Source organism: Arvicola amphibius, chromosome 6 (genome assembly GCF_903992535.2).
Source record: "Arvicola amphibius chromosome 6, mArvAmp1.2, whole genome shotgun sequence".
Lineage (NCBI taxonomy): Eukaryota > Metazoa > Chordata > Mammalia > Rodentia > Cricetidae > Arvicola > Arvicola amphibius.
In genome coordinates this window covers 14513043-14540875 of record NC_052052.2, presented here as the reverse complement: position 1 = coordinate 14540875, position 27833 = coordinate 14513043, and the positions used below count along the sequence as shown (strand labels likewise).

The window sequence follows — 27833 nt, the reverse complement described above, 5'->3', positions numbered from 1 at the left end:
AGGGATTGTTAATGTCACCACCAGTGCTGACGCTCACCAGTGAGGAGTTTTTAATGGTGGTGATTTAATCGACTTAGAACTTAGAACTTTTGGAGCGTTGGCCAGGGGAATAGAGGTATGTTTAACTGGTTTCCGAAACCAGCCATTAGAAAGATTGACCTGCAGTTGAGTGGTCCACCGAACCAGCTTCCGCACAACGCATGCATCATCAGAGACCAGCTCCATACCCACAGACTCCCGCTACTTTACACACTTGGTTCTTCCCAAATTGGCTTTGAAGAATCACACCTACCACTTTTCCTTTATGTCCCTTCCGTATTTCAACAGGCTCTCATGCATTGCCAAGCAGGCCTTAAATTGGCTCCATGCCCCAAATGACCTTGAAATTTTCATCCTCTTGCCACCACCTACTGAGTGCTAGCTTTACAAGACTGCGCCATCACACTAGCCTTTATGAACCCAAGGCTTTCTTCACGAAATTAGACAATTCCTAACCTCTGAACTACGTCTCCAACCCCAAGATGACAGTTCTCAACAGCGGTGGTGTGTAAATCCCAACGTAAAGTGCCAATTCAAAGGCAACTCCCTTCTCTTAATCCCGAGGTTTCTTTTTTGGGGGGGAGGGCCCTGTCTGCATGCAGATCAGGAAGCTCGGGCAGACCGGCTCACGACGGAGAACAGCATCTTCCAGTCCTTGGCCACTACACTGCCAGTCCCGTGTGGACTCAGGATCGTGGCTGACGTTTAGTCCAGCGCCGTCTTCCAGCGTTTACGGGAGGCTGGAACCCCAACCATGAAGGACCCTGGGTCAGCGACAGAGGACGAGCCGAGCGCGCCAGACAATCAGGAAGCTCCCGTCCGCCCCGCGCCGCCCGTTGTCCCCGAGCGCCCTCTCGCGCCCCCGCGCCCGCCCGGGACCCACATCGAGGGAGCGCGCGGGGGGCGGGGCCGGCGCGGGGGCGCGCGCGCGAGGCCGCGGGCAGGGGGGCGGGGCGGTAGAGCTCGGTGCCCGGCCTGGAGGACAGCGGTTTCGGAGTCGGCGGTCGGCAGCGGCGGCAACGCAAAGAGGCCGTGCGGATCGCGGGCGCCGGGTCTCCGGAGCTCAGAGGTAACGCGGGACGGACCCGGCGCGCGAAAAGTGAGCGCGGGCCCCGGGCGCGAGTGTCGGAGGCCGCCGGCCTGGGCGCTGACGCCGCTGCTGCCCAGGCGCAGGGGGCGGGGCGCGGGGCCCGGGAGCCGGCGCCTTTTGTCCGCCCGCCGCGGCCGCTGCGCCCTCTCGCGTCGCGCCTGCCACCCGGCCCCTGCCCCTGCCGCGCAGGTCTCCGGGGCCCGGCGGCGCGCGCTCCCGCCCTTGTTTTGTTTGGATTTGGGGAGGAGGGGCAGCTCTTCCCTGGTCGTGTGTATGCCCCCCCCCGCGCGTCCTAGCGCGCATGCACCGGCGTGCAGCGCGGCCCCTGATTGGCTGCGGACTCGCGCATGCTCCGAGGCCCGCGGCCCGACTTCCGCCGCGCCCTCCCCTCAGCCTACTCTCAACGGTCTTCAAGCCGGTTCGAAAGATGCCGGCGGTAGTGACTGGCTGCGGCGGGCCCGCCCCTCCGGGCTCTCCGCCCCCGCCGCGGTCGCGGCCGCCATTACGGAGCTCCCAGTGGTGAGTGTGCGGAGCCGAGGCCCCGCGGATCGGAGCGCGGGGCGGTCACTGCTCCGAGCCACCGCAGTAGCCCCGCGCCCGTCTCGGCCCCCTCTTCCCCCACCTTTCCCCCCGCTCTGCGCTTCCGCCGTGGCGGGGCCGTCCGCGCCTTTGTCCTCGCTGCTCTTCCCGGCGATGCTCAGCTTCTGTGGGCGCTGTCGCTTTGCTGCCGTCGCCGCTGCCATGACGGCCTTGCGCTTCCGCGTCCCCTTGTGACTACGACTCCTTCAGCCCCAGCGCGCTCCCTAGGCCGACGCAGCTGGGGTTGCCAGTGCCAGCCATTTGGTGCCCGGGCCCGAGCTGATGGAGACTTAGGCAGTCTTAAGTCCCTTGGCGCTAAACCCTCCCGCCCAGCCAGAATTGCCCATCACTTCTCCCGCGGTTTCTTACTGCACCTCTCCGGCTTTCCCTTGCTTTGGAGAACGAGAGTCTTTTATACCTGGGACCTTATGCGCAAGCATCATAGAGTGACATAAAACTAGAGAGTCATTCTTCACTTGCTCTTAGCCGAAAAGCCTAGAAGCGATTAGAGAAGCGTTCCATGTTTTTTTCCTTCATCAGCACAGGCATAAAAAAACACCTGCCACACACTTTTAAAAACGTCGGACCTCAGTTTCAGAGTAGTTTGCTCAAAGCTTATTCTTATTTCAAGTTTAGTTTTTGAGGCGGTCTCTCTATATGTAGCCCCTGCTGCCTTGGGACTCGCTCTGAACCTGTTTCAGCCTCAGTGCGAGTGCTGGGAGGATTGGTGCGGACTGTCATCTCAGGGTTAATGTGTAACAGCCTGAGGATTGGGGTTTTGGCCCTAGTCCTCAAATGTTACTTGGGAGATGGACGACTGGAAGATGACTAGGAAGTTACTGAAGCCTATGTCGCTGCAAGCCTTACCTCCAACATGTGGAGCCGTGTGCCCAGCCAAGATAGACATCACTCCATGCCGAATAACGACATGGGAGAGTTGCCAGCAGTTACTGAGTGTAGTGTGAAAACTCAGCCTGGGAGCTGGTTGAGGTGTTTAGTGCCCCCTGTTAGTGACGTTAGGAAGCATGTGTATTGCAGGAGGTGTAGAGTGGCTTGAGATGCTGGTGCCTTTCCTAAAGACCACAAATTCGAAAGGATAACAGTGGCTTGAAACACATGCTGCAGCCCCAGATAAACTGCTCTTCCTAATGGAGCAAACTACAGCCACGGATTGGGCTTTCCACTTTTGCAAGTCCTTTATTGCCTATAATAAAACGGTTTAGGCATTTCCTTTGTCAAAAGTAAGTCTGTGTTACTGTTCTTAAATGCAGCTAAAAAAGAACCCAAAAACTTGGGGCCATAGGAGAACTTTATAAGCTACAGGTGAAAATATATTTTGGTTTTCACACCATATGAACCCATGTTAAAAAACAATTTTTATTCTTTTACAAATACTTTTTTTAAACTCCTCTTCTTACCCTGCTATGTTTTAGGCATCCAGTTTGTATGCATGCTCAGTAGAAAAATACCTGTTCCCTTTCCAGGGTAGCGTGCAGCTGTGATACCAGCGTTGGGAAGGTGGGTTAGGAGCTAAGTCATCCTCTGCTACATAGCAAGTTTAAAGCCAACCTGGGCTACAGGAACACCCCACCCCCAAACCCCAAAACTCCCCACTAGGGAGCTAATGTAGCTGTCTGAAAGGTTTCATAATTCACAGTGCTATTACAGAAAGTTCAGTTACAAGTTGCATTGATAGTGTTAATTAAAGCAGTCTGGGTTAACCATCCATGTAGCTTTGTTAGCTGTCAATGAAAAGTGAATTTAAACTGGGCTTAGTGGCTCATGCCTTTAATCCCAGAGGCAGAAGCAGGTGGATCTCTTGAGTTTGAGGCCTGGTCTGCATAGTGAGTTCCAGGACAGCCAGGGCTACACAGAGAAACCCTGTATCAGGGCTGGAGAGATGGCTCAGTGGTTAAGAGCATTGCCGGCTCTTCCAAAGGTCCTGAGTTCAATTACATGGTGGCTCACAACCATCTGTAATGAGGTCTGGTGCCCTCTTCTGGCCTGCAGACATACACACAGACAGAACATTGTATACATAATAAATAAAAAAAAAGAAACCCTGTATCAAAAACAAACATAACTTATTACCCTATTAAAGAAGAACAAAAAATACTGTGGGTTAGCATTCTATGGCCTTTTAGTAAAGAAATTAAGAGCTGAGGCAGACGTTTTTAAATATTTCCCCCAAATAACTATAGGTGTCTTATGACTTTTAATAAATGTATTTAATTGGAGTGGTGAGTTGGGGGCGTTTGTTCAGCACCATGCCTGTGCTGAGGTCAGAGACAACGGTTTCTCCTAACCATGTGGCTGGATACCACGCTCAGGAGTTCTTTGTGTGTATCTGTATGTTTTCCTTTACAGCATGTTTATCTACCTCGTGGTAGTGACATTAGGAAGAATTCCTCAGCACTGTCACTTTACAAAGGATGATGGGTTCCTAGTTTTTACTTTTGTATATGATTGCCTGGGAAAATTCCACCTTAGTTTTAATTGTAATTTTCAGGAAAACACATTGCTATGTCAGTATTGCTTGTTTGCGTTGAAATCCCCATGCAAAAAACCTAAATAATGACCCGAACCATCCGACCTTATTTATTTATTTATTTATTTATTTATTTATTTATTTATTTATTTATTTAAAGGGGGGAGTGGGGTATGGGGTTTGAGACAGGTTTTCACTATGTAGACCAGGCTGTTCTCAAACTCGGAGATCTCTCTGCCGCCTTTACCCTCTAATGCTGGGATTAAATGAATGCTCCACCTTATCCAGCGTGCTTTGTGCTGTTAAGAATTTTAATTTGTAAATAGTTATAGTTCACTGTATGTGAGGGGAGTGGGTAGGTTGAGGTAGGATCAGGGTGATGTTGCATTTGTGCTCATCCTGTCTCAACCTCCCATATTGCAAGGTTACTGCTGAGTGCATTGCCCTAGCTTGCGTTTTCAGTTCTCTTTGCAACTGATAGAGGAGTATGGAATTGCCGCTGTCGTTTGCAGATTTTTCTCTAATTGAAAGCACTCTGTTAATGTTTTATAATTTTACCCCAGTTTGCTGTGGCCTGGGACTATTCATGACAGGATAAAAACTCTTTGATTTCTAAAAAGTTAGAGATTAAAGTAGAAATTAATTATTCCCCATCTTTGTTAATTGCTCACTAGCGCAGAGGCCTAAACACTTAAATATCCATTTTCTTCTATTAAGGGATTCTTATTATAGAACATCAGGGTCCTAGATTAGAGTTGCGTGCATTGTGCGAGTGTGTGTGTGTGTGTGTGTGTGTGTGTGTGTGTAGAGGCCAGAGGTCACATACAGGATTCTTCCTCAGTTGCTTTCCATCTTAATATTTCAAGACAGGGTCTCTCACACTGAACCTGGACCTCACCATTTAAGCTACACGGGTTGGCTGTTGAGCTTTGGGGATCTGCCTGTCCACTCCCAGTGTTGGGCTTACAGATGGGCACCAAACATGCAGCTTTTACATGCGTGTTGGAGATCTGAACTCAGGTCCTCATGCTTTCATAGCACTTTACCCACTGAACCACCACCACCCACATTAGTGAGTTTTTGTTTTGTTTGTTTTTCTTTTTAAGGGCACAGGAAGGTAAATTTAGGTGACTGCATGAGGTTTGTGATTTTTTGTTTGTTTGCTTGCTTGCTTATTTGTTCACATGTTACGGTCTCATTCTTTAGCTTACTGTGGCCTAGAATTTAGAATGCAGTATGTATCCCCTCCTGCCTCACTTCCTGAGCTCTAGGATTTCAGGCATGTGCCACCATTCCTGACTTTTTTGTGGCTATTTGTTTATGCTCTTTTTTTTCTACATGCATTTGCTTATGTTACACTAGGCCAAGGTCTTGGATGTATACTCTGTTCGTCTAGGTGGTGAGCGAAACTCGCCTCCCTGACTCTGGTAATTTTACCCTTCAGTTTTCTCTTTAATGAGGGGAAAATTTTTACTCTCTAATGGAGAGAGTGAAAGATTATAATTTTCTTGACCCCATGTGAATAACAAAAGTCATCTTTAGTAAACTGATCCTTGGCTAGACCTGCCTTTAGTCTCCTTCCTAAATTCCAGATGAATGGCAAGAGGGGTTGGGGGTTAGCTCATTCTTGTCCTTGCTGCCTTGGTTCTTGTGGAAATTGCAAAGCTGCTGTGGCTTACGCATTCATCTTAGTCACTGCGTTACATTAATATGTTAACAATGTTGCTTTTTTAGTAATAACTAAATCATCTGTAACTTAAAGTTTTAGTTATATTTATTCCCTTTGGAATATTGAATTTAGTTTAGTTTTGTTTCTGTTGATCTTCACACCAAGTCTTTTCTGTGCTTTAGGTTGACTCTTCACACTGAAGCCTTTAGGAAAAACCCTTGTGATTAACAGCAGAGGCTTCAGAGTGTCACCAGTATTCAGGCCTAGAAATTATTTTAAATGGCGACTGATATGTCTCAAGGTGAACTCGTCCATCCTAAGGCACTCCCACTTATAGTAGGAGCTCAGCTGATCCACGCGGACAAGTTAGGTGAGGTAGGGGCTGATGCATTCTTGAAGCTCACTCTTGGATCAATCCCTGACTTCAGGCTCTGCTGGGTTCTTCATAAATATAAAGTTGTCTTCATCTTCCCCTTAAATTCTTTATAAAACTTTCAGCCTTCTAAATTGATTCCACATTACCTATAACTGTTTCCGTTTAATGTTCTATCTAAAATAAATATTTTGAATATTTTTAAAATCATGTTTCACTTAAAAAAACAGCTTGTTAAAAGTAATTTCAACTTGTTAAAAGTAATTTGATTCAGATCCTGGAGTAGACTTGAAGAATTCTCCTACATCTTTGATTCCCAGTTAGGTCCCTTGAGAGACAGAAGGGAGCTTTTTATCCTGTGTGATTGTGGGCATCTGTTTTCTTAGAAGGCAGAGGATAGCACCATGCCGATACGTCGAACTGTGAATTCCACCCGAGAAACTCCGCCCAAAAGCAAGCTTGCTGAAGGGGAGGAAGAAAAGCCAGGTAAGGTAAAGTAGCCACAATTTAAAAAGGCAGAACACTCTAATTTGAAATATTCCTTAAATCTTTTTGGACTTAATTATTCTCGTGTTCATGATGAAATGTTAAAGAACATTGAAAGAGAGAAGTAGCAGATATTGGTATGTCATGCTGGACTGTGTGAGTAAAGAGTGTATTTTCTATTTGAAGGCTTTTGTAAAATAAAATATAATGTTCTTGGAATTAAAAACAACAATGAGAAGCAATTGATGTGATATTTTAGGCATAGTAGTGTCCTGGGAGAGATGGCTCTGGAATTCAGGAAGGCTTGGGCTTTCAGGATGGGCAGTGAAATCATCAGGAGGGCATAGTGAATCTTGTGGGCTGTAAAACATTGTGTGTGATCTGTGTCAGTGGAGAAGAGATAAGCCGGTCAGGACTGGAGGGCAGAGAATTAGGTCCATCAGCCTGGAGAAATGGTGTTCCTTCACGCTGTTTCTAGCCTCCTGTTCGAGCTCCCTCTTAGTCTTTGTCATGTGATCTTTTTGCTTTCTTTTTTTATCCTTTTTTTTTTTTTTTAATTTCTCCCCTGTATGTCTTGGGTTTGCAGAAATGAGCACACCATTCTCTCCCTGTCAGGTTTTTTTGCATCTGGATTTTATCTCAGAATTCTTAAGTGCTGCCCAGTTTGGGCAGCCATGCTTAAGGTAATAGGGAATGTGAGAGTCAGAGTTTAAAAATGCTGTTGATTATTTATCACTGCATCTCTGATAGTGTCAGTTTACAGGCCATGTAGCGGGATGATATATCATACTATAAAGACTGAAATGTTGTTTTGAATTTGAGGCCAGTCGGGGCTATATAGCATGACACTATCCCAAAAACCACCACCGAAAAACAAACCCTTACATTTTTGACTCACTCATAAGAATTTTAAAAATCATGTCCAAATTTTAAACTCTTTTTCTTTTAAAACTTTTTTCTTTTTTGAGATAGTCTTTAAAAGGCTTGATACAGCAATCCCTGGAACTTGCTGTGTAGAGAAGGGTGACCTTGGAAACCCTATCCTCACCTCTGCCTGGTTCATGCAGTGTTGGGTATTTTTCACATAATGGTCTGCGTGAACACTAGAACAGGCAACTCAAATGATTTAAGATGGAAGAGGGTGCCAGACGGGGGTATTGCAATGGTGGCACTCTTATGTCACAGCCGTGTGATTCATTTTAGAATGCATCTGTTAATTTGAACAGTTGGCAGGCCTGTTATGTAACATGTCTTTGACGTTTATTGACTACTGGATGGGGTGGGGGTTCTGTGTTTTAGAACCAGATGGAAGTTCCGAGGAGTCTATCTCTACTGTAGAAGAACAGGGGAATGAAACCCCGCCTGCTACATCGAGTGAGGCGGAGCAGCCCAAGGGGGAGCCTGAGAGTGAAGAGAAGGAAGAGAACAAGTCTTCTGAGGAGACCAAGAAGGAGTAAGGCCTGTGCTATCTTGCTCTTTATTGCTGAAGGCTGTGTGAGACTGCAGGTCAGCTGTTTGTGCTGGGCATTCACTGTTTGGGCTGGCTTTGTGAAATCGCTGTTGAGAAAGATTTTACTATGCGCTTTTATGCCTTTTAGAGTTTGTAGTGTTAGTTAGCATGATAGTCTGAGTAAGCGTTTCTGTTTTCTGGAATGTGTTTTTGTGCTTAGAATTCATTAAAGGGACATTTGATACTTTTTAAGCATTGATAAAAATCTCATTACGAAGTGGTAACTACCAAAAACCTGACTTGAAAGACACTTCACCCTTTGTTATGTGCTTGTTAGAATATTCAGTCACGTCATATCAAGAGCATTATAAGCTCTGTATCTGGTGACACCTCAAGTGCTGAGATACAGGTATTTGCCACCATATGCCTGTCTTTCTTCTAAAAGGAAGAAGTGGAGAGCAATTGAGAAAGACTGCCAACATTGACCTTTGTCTCTGTGAGCACATCACATGTACACAAACACACGATTTCTCTTTTAACTACAGTAGTAATAGTTATACTTTTCCCATGTATACTCAGGAAATCTTTGATCTCCCCTCCCGTTTCTTTTCTTTTCCTTTTTTTTTTTTTTTTTTTTTAGACAATTTCTCTTTGTAACACTCCTGGCTATATTAGAACTCACTGTGTAGACCAGGCTGGCCTTGATCTCACAGAGATCCGCCTGCCTCTGCCTCCCAAGTGTTGGGATTAAAGTTAATGTGCCATCAACGCCTGGCTAAGAAGTAATTATCCCCATTTTTAAGAGTAAGGTCTGTGCTTTTTATTGGCTGTGCCTACTCTGTAGTATTCTAATACTTCCGTTAGGTGAGTAGATAACAGTTACTACTTAGAATGAATTTCACATCATCTCTAGCCTCAAATTTGTTTATTCTTTACCTTGAAGGTAGTTGATGTTGTTTTACTGTTTAGATGATTGAGATACTAAAATCATACACTTAGGACTTTAAGATCTTTTCCCATAACCCATTGCATCTGTTGTAGTGATTACAAATTTGTATTACTATATTTTTTATGTGTATAGGTATTTTGCATGTGCATGCCTGGCACCATGGAGCCCAGAAGACAATGTTGGATCCCTTGGAAATGGAATTACTGATGGCTGTGAGCCATTTTATGGGTACTGGAATCAAACTCAGGTCCTCTGTAAGAGGAGCCAGTGCTCTTACCCTGAACTTAACTCTCCAGCTAGAATTTTCACTTCATTCTTGGTGACAGCTAATGTGATTGCTCTTTCCTGTGCCTAAGAGAAACATCTTTCTAGCTCATACCTAAGAGGAGCCTCTTGATTCAGTTATAGTACCAGAAAGTTTCTAATATCTTATAATTTTTTGCTTATTCTATATATAAATAAAATTTCTAAATGTTAAATTTTTATATAAATTAAATAATTTATACAATATATTATATGTAAATATAAGTATTTATAAGTATAAATAAATTAAAGTGTCCCCCCCGGCAAGTTTTCATTTTGTACCTGTGGCTGTTCTGGAACTTGCTATCTAGCCTAGGCTAGTGGAGCCTTGAACCTAGGGTTACTGTGCTTCCCTAGTGCTGGAATTACAGCCCCTATACCTGGCTCTCCCTCTGTGACCTTTTCTTTTTTCTTTATGATTGTCCTTTGGTGTTAGTGTGCTATTGGTTCTTGGACCCCTACAGTACCAAGATCTGTAGGTGCTCAAGTCCTTTCTGTAAGTTGGTTTAGTGTTACATGTGACTTAGATGTATGCTCCTGTACTAAACCTAATGCACTGAGAGTACTTTGTATTCAGTTGCTGTGCTGTGTGACTTAGTGACTAATGATAGGGAAGAAAGTTGAGTGTTCAGTACAGATGCTGTTTTCCTTAAAGTGTTTATAGTTCTTGAGTGTAGAATGCAAATGTGTGAAATCTGTGAGTACAGAATGTTGATTGTGTTTCAGAAGAATTCATCTTGCATAATGAAAACTCTCTGTTTTTCAGTGAGAAAGATCAGTCTAAAGAAAAGGAGAAGAAAGTGAAAAAAACGATACCTTCCTGGGCTACTCTTTCTGCCAGCCAGCTAGCCCGGGCCCAGAAACAAACACCAATGGCTTCTTCCCCACGGCCCAAGATGGATGCAATCCTAACTGAGGCCATTAAGGCAAGTTATTTCATGCAGTCAACTCAGGTTTACCTTCTTCAGCTTTCCTTATTTGAAAGCAGCTTATTTTGTCCAGACGTCAGAAATCCTGCTTTGTTTCTTAAAGGATATTCATCACAGGAGGCGAATTTTTCTATTTTAATTACATTTGATGAGCACTTTTTCCCCTTCTGAGGCAGGGTTTTTCTGTGTGGCCCTGCCTGTCCTGGAAGTTGCCCTGTATACCAGGCTGGTCTTGAACTCAGATCTGCCTGCCCCACTTCCGAAGTAAGTAGTGGTGGTGGGGAGTAAAGGCGTGCCCCACCATTCCCTGAAAGCACATTTGTTTTTTAAAATTCACATTAAGGGGCTAGAGAGATGATTTGTTAGTTAAGAGCACTTGCTGCTTTTATAGGGGACTTGGTTCTATTCTTGGCACCCACACTGACTGGCTCATCTATAATTCCACCTCCAGGGGCCTGATAAACACACATAAATATAGAAAATAGAATCGTTAGAAAACATGCAGAATTTTTATTAAAAGTTATTCCCTAGTTTTGTTAGTATAGCTGAGTATCTAATACATATATATCATACATATATGATTTATAAAGCCCCTCCCTTTATCATTCTCTCGCTCCTTCCCTCCCTTCCTTCCTTCCTTCCTTCCTTTTTTTTTTCTTTCCGGTTTATTGAGACAGGATTTCTCTATGTATCAGCTCTGGCTGATGTGGAACTTTCTCTGTAGATCAGGCTGACCTTGAACCCACAGAGATTTACCTGCCTATGTGTAGTGATGAGCGAGCAGGCCTGCTTTTCATCCTGCCCGGCTCCCAGCCACCGGCTAGCTTATATCCCGAAATAACAACACAAAAATTGTTTTCTTTTAAACACTGCTTGACCCATTAGTTTCAGTCTTTTAATCACATCTTGACTAACCCATATCTAACAATCTATGTAACACCACAGGTGGTGTCTTACCGGGAAAGATTCAGCATGTCTGACCTGGTGGCTGGCTTCATCGCATCTCTCTCCCTGAGGAGAGGCACAGCAGTCTGCCCCAGAGAGGAGAGGCAGGGCAATTGTCTGAGCCATCTACCTCACTTCCTTTTTCCTGTTCTGTCTACTCCACCTATCTGAATCTTGCCCTATCAAAAAGCCAAGGCTTTTTGTTTATTAGCCAATGAGAATCCTCCATCACCTTTGCCTCCTGAGTGCTGGGACTAAAGTCATGTGCCACCACTGCCTGGTGATATATAGCACTTTTCATACCTAGAATAAGAAACTTCAAATCCTATTGCTTTGATTCTTCACTAACCCTTTCAAAATATTAGCCTTCCTTCACAGCATTTTTATTAGCATATGTAGCTCTCAGATACTTTCTTGGGGGGGGGGGGGTCCGGGTGAATTTCCTGATGAAGCACAAGCTGATTGGTCTTGAACTCCCTGTATAGTCAAGAATAACTTTGAACCTGTGATTCTTCTGCAAGATTATAGGTTTTTGCTGTTCGACCAAAGGAAATAAGTCTGATCTTATAGTGCCTTCATTATGTAACTCTTCCCAATATCCCCACTGCTGGGGATCAAATATCAGGCCTTGTGCTAGTTAAGCCTAAATCCCGTCCCCCTTCTTGTATTTAAAAGAAAAAGATTTGTTTTGTTTTTGTATTTTTGTGTTTGCCTGAGTGAGTTTATTGTATCATACGAGTTCAGGAGCCCGTGGAGGCTTAAAGAAGGCATTGGACTTGAATGCCCTGGAATTCAAGTTACAGGCAGTTGTAAGCTACTGTGTTCATGCTGGGAACCAAGTCCAGTTTCTCCAAAAGAGCATGTTGAGCTAGCTTTCCAGCCCTGAGATCTCTATCCTTTACGTAATCTCTCTTTAAGAATCTCATGCAGGGAAAAAAAAAAACATTAAAAAATCCCAGAAAGCTGTTGTGCCTTGTATCTGAGCACTGGGCACCTGGGGCCCCTTTGTTTGCTGGGCTATGGTGGCGCATGCCTTTAATCCCAGCACTTGGGAGGCGGAGGCAGGTGGATCTCTGTGAGTTTGAGGCCAGCCTGGTCTACAAGAGCTAGTTCCAGGACAGCCTTGTAAGCTACAGAGAAACCCTGTCTCAAAAAACAACAACAAAAAAAAGAATCTTATGCAGCCAAGACAACATAGATCCTATCTTTAAAAAATAATTTATATTTTTTAAAAAAATTAAATAAAATAGAAGGAGGTGGTGGCTGTACATCTGGAGGCAGAAGAAGATGCATGCATTTGCTTAGTTCCCACTCTGCTCATACAGCCCAGGAGTCCCTGCCCAGGGAATGGCCCACTCAGAATTAAGATGATTTGGGGGTTGACTATTTTTGTTTTGTGCGGTTTTTTTTCCCCCAAGACAGGGTTTTTCTGTGTATCCCTGGCTGTTCTGGCACTTGCTCTGTAGACCAGGCTGGCCTCGAACTCAGAGTTCCAACTGCCTTTGCCTCCTGAGTGATGGGATTAAAGGTGGGCACCACCACTACCTAGATTTTGTTTTGCTTTTTAAAGACAGGGTCTCACTCTGTAGCCTACACTGGCCTTGAACTTGCAGCAATGTACCTACCCACCTTGTAGAGGTGAGATTACAGGTGTGAGCCACCATACTTAGAGTTTTGTGCTTCTGAAAAATTTAAATTGTTGCAGAAGTACTTGTTAGTGTTTTTTTCTTCATGGCCTTTACATGCTTAAGTTGAGCTAGCTGAAGCACTGTTCATTCTTCCCTACCACTTTACCATTTAGTTCACTTCTAAGAGTCTCTAATAAAAATAACTAGTTTAATATGTATGGTTTGAAAATTTTATAGGCATGCTTCCAGAAGAGTGGCGCTTCAGTGGTTGCTATTCGAAAGTACATCATCCATAAGTACCCTTCTCTGGATCTGGAGAGAAGGGGTTATCTCCTTAAGCAAGCTCTGAAAAGGGAGTTAAGCAGAGGAGTCATCAAACAGGTATTACACCACGTTAGAAAACTCGATTATGTCATATATTAGTTATGCTAACATGCTAGCAAGTTAGGTTTATCTTTCTTTTGTTAAAGTAAGCTACATGACTAAAATAATTCAACTGGACCTAGTCTTACTATGTGAGGACAAACCTCAGACCCTGCTGGCAGTTGCCTTTGTAGGTCACTCTTAATAGAGTGCTACAATGGTATGAGTTTTCTCTGCTTGCTTACTATTGGTTGGGTCTTTGGAGACTGGATGATACTGAAAATTACACAGCTCTAAAAATGATAATAAGGTTGAGAAATACTACTATTGCCATAACAGAAGGAGATTTGTTTTTGTTTTAGGTTTGTTACCTCTAAAACTTAACGTATGTGATTCGACCGGATGCTTAATAAATTGACTTTTAAGTAGATTCACCTCATTGATTATTATTTAAACTATTAACACCTGAGAGCTAGATAGCATCGGATAAAGCCTGAATAGAATTAACTCTGATTTCAAGCATAATCTGTGTAACTTTGTGTAGTTCCTCAAAGGATTACTTAGAGTTGGAACAGCTTAGGGTGGGCATTGCAACTCCAGCTAGAACACTTGTCTGAGCACGCATGAAGTCCTGATCACCTTGTCCTGGAATAAAACCACAACAGCCTTAAGGCAGAAATGGACTTTATCTCAAGAACTCTTCAGAAGTCCACTGTGATAAAAATAACCACTAAGATCCCATGGTAGCAGAAAGAGTTAGTCTTAGGACATAGTTTATCACATTCCAAGAGCTCCTGGGGTTCTTTGATACTTTCTACAGAGTGTGATGGGGTATGTTCTCTGCTACTCAGTTCAACTCTGCCTAGGAACCCTCAGTGAGTAGTTCATTCAGTACGTATATGTTGAGTGTATTCTTTGTGGTGGGTACTTAGGGGTGCATCTATGCATAAAGTGATTCCTATTGTGTGGTGATTTCCTTTTTATGTGATTGATAAATCTATTTTATTTTTGTGAAATGTTTGATCATTAGATGAGTCTAAGTGACAGGATTATCCAGAGTTTACTAGTGTGGTGTCCTATCCCAAATTTTGACTCTTTGACTCAATTGTTCTTTTCTCTCCAGAGTTAAGCAGCACTTCACATTAGCTTTTGCATCCTGCTCTGTAACCTCTAGTGTGAAGTTACTAACTCAATACTGGAATGACTTAGGTTATATTTACTTTAGGTCAAAGGAAAAGGTGCATCTGGCAGTTTTGTTGTGGTTCAGAAATCAAGAAAAACACCTCAGAAATCCAGAAACAGAAAGGTAAGTTTGTACCACAGTTTGGGTGTTGAACTGTTATTACTATGACTGAAGTCAGCAGCATTAATTGAGTGCCCGTGTGAGTAGTACTATTTGAAGTGCAGCCTTTCCACTGAGGGCTAGAGACGTTGTAAGGAATCCCCCAGATAAGTGTGGAGACCAGTCAGATTACAAACCTTAGCACTCCATCCTTGGTAAGTCTGTGGTCTTTAATGCCTTATATTGAATTATGGGCAGCTGTATGAATTACACTACTTTTTTGTGAAATAAATTTTAAGCTAGAGGAGATATAAAAGTATATTTCTGTAACACCAGACTTCAAACCTCAGATCTCATTTGTCTTCTCAGCTCTGTAAGTACTATCACCCAAAACAGTTTCATTTTTTTTAAAAAAATCATGACTAAAATTTTTGTTTTGCTTTGTTTTTTTCGAGGCAGGGTTTCTCTGTGTAGCCCTGGTTGTTCTGGAACTAGCTCTGTAGACCATGCTGGCCTCAAACTCAAGAGATCCACCTGCCTCTGCCTCCTCAGTGCTGGAATTAAAGGTGTGGTATCATCACTACCTGGCATGGTTAAAAAATTTTAAATGAAGTAATATTTGTGTCAGTGATGAAGATCTGTATCATTCTTATAACTCTGAAAGTTTTGTGCTTTTTAAAATTTATTTTAATTTTACTTTTGAGATAGTTTTTCTGCATATCGCTAGTTGTCCTGGAATCTACCATATAAACCAGGCTGGCCTCAAACTCACAGATATCCTCCTGCTTCAAGAATGCTGGGGTTAAGGCATGCAGCACCAGGCACAGCTTCATACCTTTTTAAAATAGAATTTTATAGCACTTGAAAAAGAGCATTGGTGGTGTGCTTCCTGGTGCTGCACCTCATTCCTGGTCACTGGAGATGAAGAGAGAAAGTGGCTCTTTGAATGACTTGATTCTTCCTTTTGGTTTCTGTGTGTGTTTTTTATTCTTTGAATCTGAAATTATATGACAAAATTGCTGCACTCTGTACCTCATGCTCTGATTTACTTGAATATGGGAGAAAGTATACTTTTCTATTTGCCAGTTGATTTGACAGTGATGCAGGAAAGCCCTAGAATTGTGGGCTGACAGCTTTCTGTTGTATAATGATTGTAACTTTTTGTGCTGTGTTGCAGAAGGGCTCAGCAGTGGATCCAGAACCACAAGTAAAACTGGAAGATATTCTCCCATTGGCCTTTACTCGACTTTGTGAACCTAAAGAAGCATCCTACAGTCTCATCAGGAAATACGTGTCTCAGTATTACCCTAAGCTTAGAGTGGATATCAGGTATTAGCTTTGCCCTGAACTCTAAAGCAGTGCATTTTGTTCTTGAAGAAGGAAATAGCTGACATATTAAGAAGCTTTTTTTTTTAGGGTGAGACAGAGGTAAAACTTTCTGTATGGTTTTATTTTTTTGTCTCCAAATTTCCTGTTTTCTTTTTTATGCCATGTGTAAGGAGTTTTGTTGTTCTTTTGTTTATTGTTTAAACCCATGGGGACCATTCTTATTCAAACCACCACACCCACAGAGCCATCTTCCCAGTCCTTGTAATTCTTTTCATGTTGGGCTAGGGAGAGATAGCTCCATGGTTAGGACTACTGGCTCTTCTCCTAGAGGACCCAGGTTTGATTCCCAGTACCCACATAGTAGCTCAGAGCCATCCAGGTCCAGGGGATTTGCTGTCAGTTACTCAGACGTACATATATGCAGGTAGAATACCCATAAACATATAAGTATTAAAAAGTAACTTTGCCATGCAGTGATAGTGCACATCTTTAATCCCAGCATTCAGGAGACAGAAGCAGGCAAATCTCTTGAGTTTGAGGCCAGCCTGGTCTACAGAGGGAGTTCCAGGACAGCCAGAGCTACATAGGGAATCCCTGTCTGTAGGAAACAAACAAACACAAAAACAAACTTTATGTCAGCTTTAGATACTCATTTTCTATTTGCTGTGGCTGTGGGAGTAGATGAAGACTCAGGCTTTATTTAATAGTAAATAGAAGCCACAGAGATGCCAAACCTGAGGCTCTTAGTATGGTCCCCAATATCCACATGGTGTAAAGAGAGAACTGTCTTTTGATAATTGTCATTTGATTTACATACATGTGCCCACAAAAATTAATTAAAAACCTTTTTAAAAGGGAGAGAACTTAATAAATGTATAAAAATAGCATATCTTCATCATTTAAACATAAAACTATCTTTGTGTGTGTGTGTGTGTGTGTGTTTCATGTGTTTGAGACAGAGTCTTAGTATGTAGCTCAAACTGGCCTTGAATTCACAGAAATCTCCCTGCCTTTGGTGGATTTCTCTTCCTCCTGAAAGCTAGGCTTTTAAAGGTTTATACCACATCTGGCTCTCAGAACATCTAAACCAATCACTTAGCTTGTCATAGTTGTCGAACCAGGCTGGCTTCCAATTCACAGAGATCCACTTGCCTCTGCCTCCCAAGTGCTGGGATTAAAGGTGTGCACCACCACTGCTCAGTTTCCATCACCTTTTTATTGAAAATCTCTCCCTCCCCGCTTTTTTTCTCAGCCGTCACAGTGGAGTCCTGACAACCTTTTTAAAGAAAAATTTTTTTACTGTGTGTATTTGTGTCAGGCACACATGCCACAGAATGATTGTGGAAGTCAGTTCTTCTCTCTTTTAAAAAAAATTATTTATTTATTTATTTATTATGTATACAATATTCTGTCTGTCTGTATGCCTGCGGGCCAGTAGAGGGCACCAGACCCCATTACAGATGGTTGTGAGCCACGATGTGGTTGCTGGGAATTGAACTCAGGACTTTTGGAAGAGCAGGCAATGCTCTTAACCTCTGAGCCATCTCTCCAGTTCCCCCCCCCCCTTTTTTTTTAAAGTTGGTTCTTCGCTTGCACCATGTGAGTGAACTCAGGTCTTCAGGCTTGACAAAGGCCTTTACTGACTAAGCCGTATCATTGGCTGCTCAGGTCTTTAAAGTCATTCCAGTGGACTGCTTTAATTGCTTTGTCATCATCATCATTGTCATTGACATTACATTGCTTCCCATAGTTCTGCAGTCCGGAAGTCTGTGGTTATAATGGAATAAGCATGAGTGTTTTCTGCCTATAATCATACTGTATTAAGATGCTGGCAGGATCCCTTATTACTTTTTTTTTCCTTTTGGGGTGATAGGGTGTACATATTGGGGGACACACAGTCATGTGTGTACATGTGCATGTGGAGGCCAGAGGTCAACTTCAGATGCTATTCTATCAGTTACCACCAAAATGACTTTTTTAAAAAGTATTCTTATATATCCCACATATAAATTTGGTTGGTATGATTAAAGCCAAAACCTTTGTGTGACTTGGGCAACATAGCAGGTTAACACTCATTAGTGGGAAAAAGATGCCTTTGCTTTATTTGATTGTTTAGGGCATTCATCAGTCTGATGGTAGTAAATTACAGGGTTTTGTCACATCCTGGCAATTAGAAAAGTTTCTTCTGTATGGTAAGGATTATATCTATGTCAATAATAGCTTCTTTAAGAAGAAAGAAATTCTACTTGTCCAGGATGCCAGCTGTTTGGTATTGTGTTTGTTCATTTTAACAGGATATTACACATAACAGGAATTGCACGTTTAGATCTGGAAATAGGCCAGCTCTTTTTCTGCAAGTTTTCTTTCATTAACAAATTTATCACTGTTTTTTGTTTTTCTCTGCAGGCCTCAGTTGTTGAAGAATGCTCTGCAGAGGGCAGTAGAGAGAGGCCAGTTAGAGCAGATAACTGGTAAAGGTGCTTCGGGGACGTTCCAGGTTAGATGGTTTCAGAACCTCTTTTATTCTCAAATTGTGTTGAAGACCCTCAGAGATTTTGTTTATATGTATTAACATCTATCAGTATTTACTAAATAAGAAATTAAAACTCAGAACAAAACAAGGTGGCACACACCTGTAATCCCAGGCCTCAGGAGACAGAGGAAGATTTCAAATTCAAAACCAGCAAGCTATATAGTGAGGTTATGTCTCAAAACAGAAAGAATTGGAAAGATAACTTAGCAGGTAAAGGTACTTGCTACCAAATCTGATGATCTGAGTTTGGTCCCCAGTACTCATGTGGTAGGATGAGAGAAGCAGCTTGTCCTCTGACTTCCACACGTGTGTCATGGCATGTATGCATCCACATACATACCCATCAATAAGTAAATGTAATAAACTTTTGAAAAACTGGATATTTTACACTAATTGTTTTGTTTTATGAGACAGGGTTTCTCTGTTTAGCCCTTGTTGCCCTGAAACTCCTTCTGTAGACCAGGTTAGCCTTGAATTCAGCTCTGCCTGTTTCTGCCTCCTGAGAGTTTACATTCACTCTTAAGTGTTTATGTTAATGCTTCATACTGCCTGGGTGCAGTATGCTGGGATGGAGAAGCAAGAGAATCATGTGTAGAGAGTCCTCCTCGACTGTTTGATTCAAAGGCAGTATGGGCCACTTGACACTGTTTCAGAACCAAAGCAAACTATATTTTTAAATTAATTTCTATAAAAATAATAGTGACTAGTTGCTCATGTTTTAGTCCTAGCACTTCAGGACTAGGCTGAGGCAGGAGAATTGCCATGAATTCAAGGCCAGCTTGTCTACATAATGAATGCCAGGACTGCCACAGATATGTAGGAATAAAAAATAGAGCACAAACAAAATCCTACAATACTAAACCCTTACATGCTAAATAATATATTATGTCATGAAAAATACCTGTCTTCAAAAAACTGGTTAAGAGAAACACTTTCTACATTTTGCTAATGTTTTTAATGTCCAGCTTAAGTAGGAAAAAGTAGTTGTTTTAATACCTTACCAGTTTATGAAGAAAGGCAAACCTCGTGCAGAAATACTTAAGAAAAAGAAATAACTTTCCCTGAGTGTGGTAGTGCTCACCTTTAATCCCAGCTCTCAGGAGACAGAGGCAGGCTGATCTCTGGGTTAGAGGTCATACCTGGTTTGCAGAGTGAGTTCCAGGACAAAGAAACAAAAGAAACCCTGTCTCAAAGAAAATTTAAAAATTGACCATTTTTTAGGAGCACTTTATTATAGATAAAGGTTCCTGGTCAAATATAGAATTTTAAATATTTTTTTCTGCTTTTGTGGCTTTTTACTTTTTTGAAACAGGGTCTTATGCAACCCAGGCTAGCCTTGAACTTTATATGTAGTTGAGGATGACTTTGAACGTCTAATCCTCCTGCTCTGTCTCCTAAGTCTTTGGGTTGTGGGCATATGCTACCATCACTGGTTTATGGGATGTTGATGCTTGAACACAGGGCTTCATGTATGCTAGACAAACAGTCTGCTGAATGAGCCATATTTCCACATATAAGTTTGAGGCCAGACTTTGATACTTGAAGCCCTGTCTCAAAAAATAAGTCAGTACTATAAAGCATTCTTGTTTTCTTTTCCTATTTGACTTATTGTTACTGGTTGTTGGTGTGTGTGTGTGTGTGTGTGTTAGACAGGGTTTCTCTATAGAGAACCCTGCTGTCCTGGACCTTACTATATAGACCAAGCTTGTCTCGAACTCCTAGATCCACCTGCCTCTGCTTCCCGAATATGGGAATAAAGGCATGTGCCACCACATCCAGCTTTATTGTTAGTAATCCTTATTTCTTAGTCTCTGCCTGGAATTATTAGGCCATGTAATTTCCTGTTGTATGATCCCTTACATATTTATCAATATTTTCCAGGCCCAGGGCATAAGGATGTTGAATGGATGTAGGCATAAAGATACCAGTCTCTTTGGGTGTACAATATCTCTTGATGTTTTAGGAGAGTTGGAGGGTTTGATGGGAGAAAGAAAATAATCCAAAAGAGGGTTGGGACTCCTCAGTTAGGTTGAAACCTGGTGAGTGGGAGGAGAAAGCCCTGATGTGATAATTCATTGTAAAACATATCTGTGCTGATGCAGGAGCTCCGACCCACCTGGTGCAGAGGAGTCTTGTCTTGACCTGCTTTGGGAGAGTGTTGTCTTGATGCTTTTCTCTTCCTCCTTGGAAAACAGCTGAAGAAATCAGGGGAGAAACCCCTGCTTGGTGGAAGCCTGATGGAATATGCAATCTTGTCTGCCATTGCTGCCATGAATGAACCGAAGACCTGTTCCACCACTGCTCTGAAGAAGTACGTCCTGGAGAACCACCCAGGGACCAATTCTAACTATCAAAGTAAGAGTCAGAGCTGTGTGCATTATAGGGGATTAGAGAAATATTCTCATAAAGATCATGCTACTAATGTTGAAGCATTGATTACTGACTAACTGGAAACTAAGAGGGAAGGCATTACAGATTTGTCATTTATAAAAAGAAACAGAAGCAATCAAGACTTGACTTTCACTGATTGATTTTTATGTTTTTTAAAGAGATTTTACTTCATTATTTTTATTTATGTGTATATGTATATGTTTGTGTGAGTGTATGCCACGTCTCTGGTACCTGTAGAGGTCAGAAGAGGGTGTTAGATCCCTTACAGCTAAAGTCATACGTGCTAAGTCATACGTGCTTGTAAGCTGCCTGAACTTGACTGCTGGGATTAAACTAATGTCTCATTGTCTTACCTAGGCTGACATGGCACTCGGATCCTCAGGCCTCAGCCTTTCAGGGGCTAGATTTCTGGTGTTACTGGGGCTTTTCATTTATTTGCAGTTACTCCAGGCTGTTATTCCTTATGTCCTATAACAAGATGTAGTTTATCTTAGGAAATTATGTTTACCAGAAGTAGTACTTTGAGATTAGAGATTAGTTTGTAATTCAGTTCTTAACATTATTGAATCTTCTGGGAGAGAGTGGCAAGGTTGGCCCCTTATCAAAAGTTCCTAGGGAATTGTGTAAGGATTTACTGTTGAGGACATGGAAATTCTGTAACTAACAGAAACACAAATTAGTATATTTTATTTAAGTTTTTTTTAAGATTTATTTATGTGTTTTACCTATGTTTGAGGAAGTTAAGTCCATTGGAATTGGAGTTATAGAGAGTTATGAGCTGCCATGTGGGTACTGGCGATTGAACCTGAGTTCTCTGGAAGAGCAACCATTGCTCTTAACTACTGAGCCATCTCTCCAGTCCCTGTTTAAGTAATTTTTTGCATGATATGATGGTACATGCAGGACATATAGTCTTAAATATAGTTTTACATAGTGCTGCTTGGGAGCCTTAGGTAAGAGGATCACTCAAGCCCATTAGTTTGAGGCCAGCCTAGTAAGAAAACAACATCTCATCTCAATAAAACGAAAAGAAACATAATCTTGAAGTGTGTGGGTTTTTGTTTTTTGAGAGAGGGTCTCACTATGAGCCCTGGCTGGCCTAGAAATAATCGTACAAACTGGGCTGACCTCCAACTCCAACTTAAAGATCTGCCTTCCTCCTCAGCACTCAAGGTAAAGGCATGTACCATTGCTCTTGTTCTAAAGAACTTTCTTTTTTTTTTTTTTTTTTTTTTTGGGCAGTGGTGGCACACGCCTTTAATCCTAGCACCCAGGAGGCAGAGGCAGGCAGATCTCTGTGAGTTTGAGGCCAGCCTGGTTCACAGAGTAAATTTTAGGACAACCAAAGTGGTTATACTAAGAAACCCTGTCTCAAAAAAACAAAAATGAAAATAATAGTTTTCTTTTTTATAATGTAGAGTCTTCTTAAGTAGCCCAGGTGGGCCAGGTGGTGGTGGCACTGATCCCAGAATTTGGGAGGCAGGCAGGCCTCTGAGTTAAATGCCAGCATACAGAACAAGAACTATGGAGCAAGTTCCAGGGCATCAGGGTTATGCAGAGAAGCCATGTCTTGGGGTAGGGGAGAAGTAAAATAGCCCAGGCTGGCTTTGAACTCAAAAATCCTTCTGCCTTAGCCTCCCAAGTAGCTGGGCAGACACCACCACAACCACCAGGAAGCCAATTTAGTAACTGTTCCAGTTTCACTCACACCAAGGCTTGTATTAAGTGAATTAGCCTACTGTTCTCGATGTGTTTCTGCATGAGAATTCTAAGTCCTCAGGAGCTATTCCATTGTCTTACCTCTTTATTTTTGAGAAATTTGTCCTGCTTATCTTTTTTTGCATGTGCATTATGTCTCTGTATATAGTTAGTATGTTCATGTACATGTGGCCACACGTGCCATTGAGCTCCATGAATCTGCCTATCTCCACTTGTAGTTCTAGGGTTACAGATGCACACTGCCATGTCTGCTTTTTACATGTCTGCTACGAACCTCGACTCAGGCACTTTACCAATGGAGTCGTCTGCCTAGCCCCTGCCCATCTTTATTTAACTCTGGGGTGATAGCAGTATATTTAGAGGTTACACATTCGATGCTTGGATGAGTAGAAATGACATTTTTAGCTTCAGGACTCACTGATCCATTCTAATGGAATCAATAGCCTTTTCTGTGAAAAAAGTTTTTGACTCAGTGGATTCTAATGTCTCTTTGTACTTTTTCAATATAACTTGCCAAATTTATGGGCACAAAAATAATTGTTTTAAGGACTAATTACTACATTTAGGCAGAAAGGACTTAGATAGATAGTATGTGTGATCAATGTTAACTTGGTTTGCATTTAATTGTGGTCGATTCACCAAATCTGAATATCTAAACTTTTCTTTATTCTTGAATTTTTTGTAAAGTGCATTTGCTGAAAAAAACTTTGCAGAAATGTGAGAAGAATGGGTGGATGGAGCAGATCTCCGGGAAAGGGTTCAGTGGGACTTTCCAGCTGTGCTTCCCGTATTACCCCAGGTGAGCTCCCAAAGTGAAGGTCTGGCTACTGTAGGCTTGAATCTGCTTCTGGGTTATAGCCTTGGGTTAAAGAGCTTGCCTCATTACTGTTACTCTGAACTGGAACTATCTGAAAATAACAACTACAAAAGGTTCTTAGTAGGACAGGCATCTCTGCTGTCCTAGGAGAGCTGTAGATTAGCCAGCTCTTGGAAAGTCAACTTGATGCCATTCTTAATCTTTTTAAATGGTAGTAGCAGTCAGATTACCAGAGAATTAAATATTTTAGTTGTCTAGAAAATCAGATGGGGATACCTTTGCCTGTTTCCATAAATCATAACTGCCTTCTTCAAACTTTTATTTGAAAAACATGTCTCCTATTGATGATGTATTTGTTGAAACAGAAATAGGCATGAAGCTCTTAACAGCCATGCATCTTTCTGTGTATTGGTACTAGAGCCCTCTGCCTTTCCATTTCTAGAAAGACCATAGCCTGAGCTGTGGGCTCTTTTTCAGCAGCTCTGCATTGAGACTTTCTTATATAATTCTTAAAAACAAAGACCTTACTTTAGTGAATGTGCACTTGAATTTTTAGACATTAAATAGTAGATTGAATAGGTCATATACATGTTTTAATTTACAGACACATTATTAAGAAAAATTAAAGAAGAGTTTAGAGAACGAGATTCTTGCCCAATTTCTTGAAAACTTTGAAGAGCTTTAGCTTTTGAGTTATTTGCTGGTGTTGTGAAGGCAAAACATGGTGACTGTTCTGCAGAGCCCTCGCTGCTGTGTGTTTGGGGGCAAATCCACAGGGCAGAAGGTTTATGACTGCTAACTACAGGATGAACCTTTTTACTGCATGATGGGAGGAAGGGGATGAAATATGATGGAAAATTTTCCTAGATTTATATTGACTTTGTACATGTGTTCAAAGTAGGTTAAATTCTAAACAGATATGTGTAACCTAATGACATTTTTGAGGGAGTATATCTAGAAGTGGCATGTCTGGTGACAGGCTCTAGGGTCACATTATTTTCCTTGTCCTACATGAGACTTTAACTTTTCCCCCTCCTTAGCCCAGGAGTTCTATTTCCAAAGAAAGAGCCAGATGGTTCTAAGGATGAGGATGAAGATGAAGATGAGGATGAGGATGAATCATCAGACGACTCTGAGGTTGAAGAACCACCACCCAAGAGAAGGTGTGAGACGAGGAATCTATTGAGGCAGAATAATCACTGTTTCAAAGCTATAGATGGATAAAATTCCAGCTATCAGGGAGACTGAGGCAGGAGAATTGAAAATTCATGGCCAGTGTGAGCAATTATTGAAACCCTCTCTCAAAAAATAAAGGATCAGGAACATAGCTCAGTGGTAGAGTGCTCACATAGAGTGTGTGTCTAGTACCACTCAGAATACAGTGGTACTAATAGGAGGGGCTGAGCATAGGAATGTGTATTAACCACTGAGATCCTTCTCAGATTCTGAGTAATATTTAAATGATCTTCTCCCTTGAAAATTCTAGGATTCCAAACTTCAGGCAGTGTGAATAAGTAGTTTCTTCTTTGTTCAAACATAATATACGTCTGTAGTTTATTTAAAGAAAAATAATTCCATATTCTCTTAAGAAGTCATCTGTAGACTTCCATGAATCAGTTAAATTTGTGTATAACCTGTAATGAGAAATCAAGTCAAATTTCTGTTTTTCACATAGTGATTTCTGTATAAGCTATTTCTCTTAAAGTAAAAAGAACTTGTCTTGGCAAAGTGACTCTCCTGCAGAGAGTGAATACCCTTTATTCTTTTGTTCTCACAGCTTACAGAAGAAAACCCCAGCCAAGTCCCAAGGGAAGGCTGCATCCATGAAGCAGAGAGGATCCAAGCCTGTACGTAAAGTCCCTGCTGCCCAGAGAGGGAAAGTGAGGCCGCTGCCCAAGAAACCCCCCCCCAAGGCCAAGACCCCTGCCAAGAAATCCAGGCCCTCACCCTCACTCATCAAGAAGTCGAGCGGGAGCTCCTCAAAAAAGCCCACAGCCAGTGCCAGAAAGGAGATGAAACTGCCTGATAAGGGCAGATCTACCATGAAAAGATCTTTCAAGGCAAAAAAGTAAATTTTATAGGAAAAAAAGGGTATCATGATAGAATTCAAAATCTTATTTTATAAGGTCAGTGTGCATTTGTTTTAGTCATGACGCTTTCACATTTTATTTTTTTCTTCCCATATGAGCATTGTGGGAAGGAATATAAACAAACCAATGTAGACATTTGTTAGCTGTAGGTACTGTTCTCAGTGCCTGCCTTTTCATCATCTTCATTTCTGCAATAATCCTGACTTCGCTGAACTACGTAATCTACCCTATTCCTTTTGCTCCTTTTAATCCCAACCTTCATTCTTTTTTTTTTTTTTTTTAAATGGTCAGATTTGGGTTTTTTCCCCTTCAAGTTACTCTAAACAGTTGCAAAGACTTAGATTTGTAGTAAGCACCAACAGGCCAGGTGCTGGAAGTCACAAGGAGGCAGGCACACTTCAGAAAGGCGATGCCTCTGCCTGGAGACTTGGAGCTGTGGTGATTAACCCCGGCTATAAAGTCACTCCACTCACCATTCTCTCCAGCTTGAACTTTGGAGAAGCCCTCATCTCTGTGATCCTCTAGATTATAAAGATCTCCGCTCCTTTGGTCGCCCTGACCAATTGCCAAGCACGCTTTGCTGCCCAGAGCATTGTTCCCGTAACAGCAAGCACAAATTGTCTGCACCACTTGGTTTTTGACTGAAGGGGAAGTACAGGAATACGTGGAATCTGATTTCTGGTGTTGCTTATATTACCAAAAATGACAGAATATTCTTGATCAAATGTCTAGATATATTTTTAATATGTGGGGCATGAGTTGTCAGTCCCTGTTTGCGAGTTTCCATTACTAATGTAGAAATGTTAAGTAATAAAACATAATTTGCAAAAATAACCAGATTTCAGATTCACCTGTGTGCCCCCCTTCCATAGCACTTTTGATATCAGGCAAATGGTTTCCTTTTTGAGATATTTTAACAGAAGAGAGGAGGGGGGGAAGCAAATGAAGCTGTACTACCTAACCCTCTTTGTTTGTGTTTGTTTTAGGATATTGTGAGGTTGTGTAAAATAGCACTAGCTTTCTACTTGAGAAATACAGTTTCTGCTTATCATTTATTCCCTCCCTGTAGCACTTGACATTTTAATTGTCTTAAATTTTTGATGTACATCCTCTGGCTCCTTACATACTGCCAGGGGAGAATGTGTTTGTTTGAGATTCATTCCACTTGCAGTGTCTCCTGGGATCCCAGCAGCCTACATATGGCTGGGAAACGGATTTGAGAAAATGGGCTTGAATTGGATGATAACCTGTGAGATCCCATCATGAGTCATTGGGATTTGTGTTGCATGTAAGGCAATCTTTCCTGTTGTAAATCTTCCTTTTTTATGTACATATATTTTGAGAAATATGAATAAACATGAAATTTTAAAAGCTGCTGAACTACAACTTACGTCGAGAAGTGTTCCATGTACTCTCAAGATTAACTCACATTACCTGTCCTGTAATCTCTGCTCATGCAAGGAATACTATTGCTTGCTTCCTTTTTTAAAAATTTATTTATTGTGCATTGCTGTTTTGCCTGTAAGGGTGTTGTAGGAGGCCACTTGTTTGTTCCTGGCTGCTCAGCCCCAAAATAATCACAAAGAAACCATATTATTTGTAGTACTGTTTGGCCAATAGCTTAAGTGTATGTTCTAAAATAGCCCATCTCCATTAATCTGTGAAGCACCACGTGGCTGTGGCTTACTGGATAAAGTTCCAGTGTCTGTCTCCAGCAGGGCTACATGGCGTCCCCCTAAATCCGCCCTTCTTTCTCCCAGCATTTCAGTTTAGTTTTCCCTGCCTAGCTCTACTCTACCCTATCACAGGCCTAAGACAGTTTCTTTATTAACCAATGGTATTCACAGCATACAGAGGGGAATCCCACATCATAAAGGTGTCAGATTCCTTGGAACTGTAGCTGTCAGGTGGGTGCTGGGAACTGAACCGGTGTTCTTTTGGAAGAACAGTCAGTGCTCTTAACTGCTGAGCCATCTCTCCAGCCCTGCTTACTTCCTTTTTAAAGATAAGCTTCAGCCTATTTTGATGGTCAGTGATGTTTCCTTTGTAAATACTTTGCATGCTGGTTGTTTAATGAATGAGAGGTTTATTTCTTTCCTACTCTTTCTTTTCTTTCCTTTAATTTTGTTTTTGAAAACAGGGTTTCTCTGTAGCCCTGGCTGTCCTGCACTCATTGTGTATACCAGGCTGGCCTTGAACTCACAGATCTGCCTGCCTTTGCCTCACAAGTGCTGGGATTAAAGGTGTGTGTCACCATGCCAGTCTTAAAGGTTTCTTAAGGAATCACCTTCTATAAAAGACTTTTCTCAAGATCATAAGAGTTTAATTAATATTAAATTTTGTTTAATTAATATTCAATATTTAGGGAAATCCTTAGACTG

The 27833-nt window shown here is 42.0% G+C and overlaps 1 protein-coding gene across 6 annotated transcripts; it reads left to right on the top strand.

Moving 5' to 3' along the window:
* The first annotated feature begins 978 nt into the window (after nucleotides 1–978).
* On the top strand, nucleotides 979–26838 carry Hp1bp3 (heterochromatin protein 1 binding protein 3). 6 transcript variants are annotated; one of them, XM_038333112.1, is made up of 13 exons: nucleotides 979–1108; nucleotides 6048–6240; nucleotides 6625–6724; nucleotides 8024–8177; nucleotides 10193–10352; nucleotides 13166–13309; nucleotides 14517–14597; nucleotides 15751–15902; nucleotides 18309–18399; nucleotides 20631–20790; nucleotides 23233–23344; nucleotides 24403–24525; nucleotides 25140–26838. In XM_038333112.1, exons 2-13 carry the CDS (start codon nucleotides 6145–6147, stop codon nucleotides 25432–25434), a joined length of 1668 nt encoding a protein of 555 aa, XP_038189040.1. In that variant the 5' UTR covers nucleotides 979–1108; nucleotides 6048–6144; the 3' UTR covers nucleotides 25435–26838. The 6 variants fall into 6 exon arrangements, with proteins under 6 accessions (XP_038189040.1, XP_038189045.1, XP_038189042.1 ...); XM_038333113.1 differs by lacking the exon at nucleotides 979–1108 and adding an exon at nucleotides 1504–1648; XM_038333114.1 differs by lacking the exon at nucleotides 6048–6240 and having other exon boundaries at nucleotides 993–1108.
* The last annotated feature ends 995 nt before the right edge of the window (nucleotides 26839–27833 follow it).

Bases quoted from the DNA above. Each gene is read 5' to 3' on its own strand.
- Hp1bp3 (XM_038333112.1), top strand. From the start codon at position 6,145: ATGGCGACTGATATGTCTCAAGGTGAACTCGTCCATCCTAAGGCACTC. The intron at 6,241-6,624 runs GTAGGGGCTGAT...CTGTTTTCTTAG, and splicing joins ACGCGGACAAGTTAGGTGAG to AAGGCAGAGGATAGCACCAT. The intron at 13,310-14,516 runs GTATTACACCAC...TATTTACTTTAG, and splicing joins GCAGAGGAGTCATCAAACAG to GTCAAAGGAAAAGGTGCATC.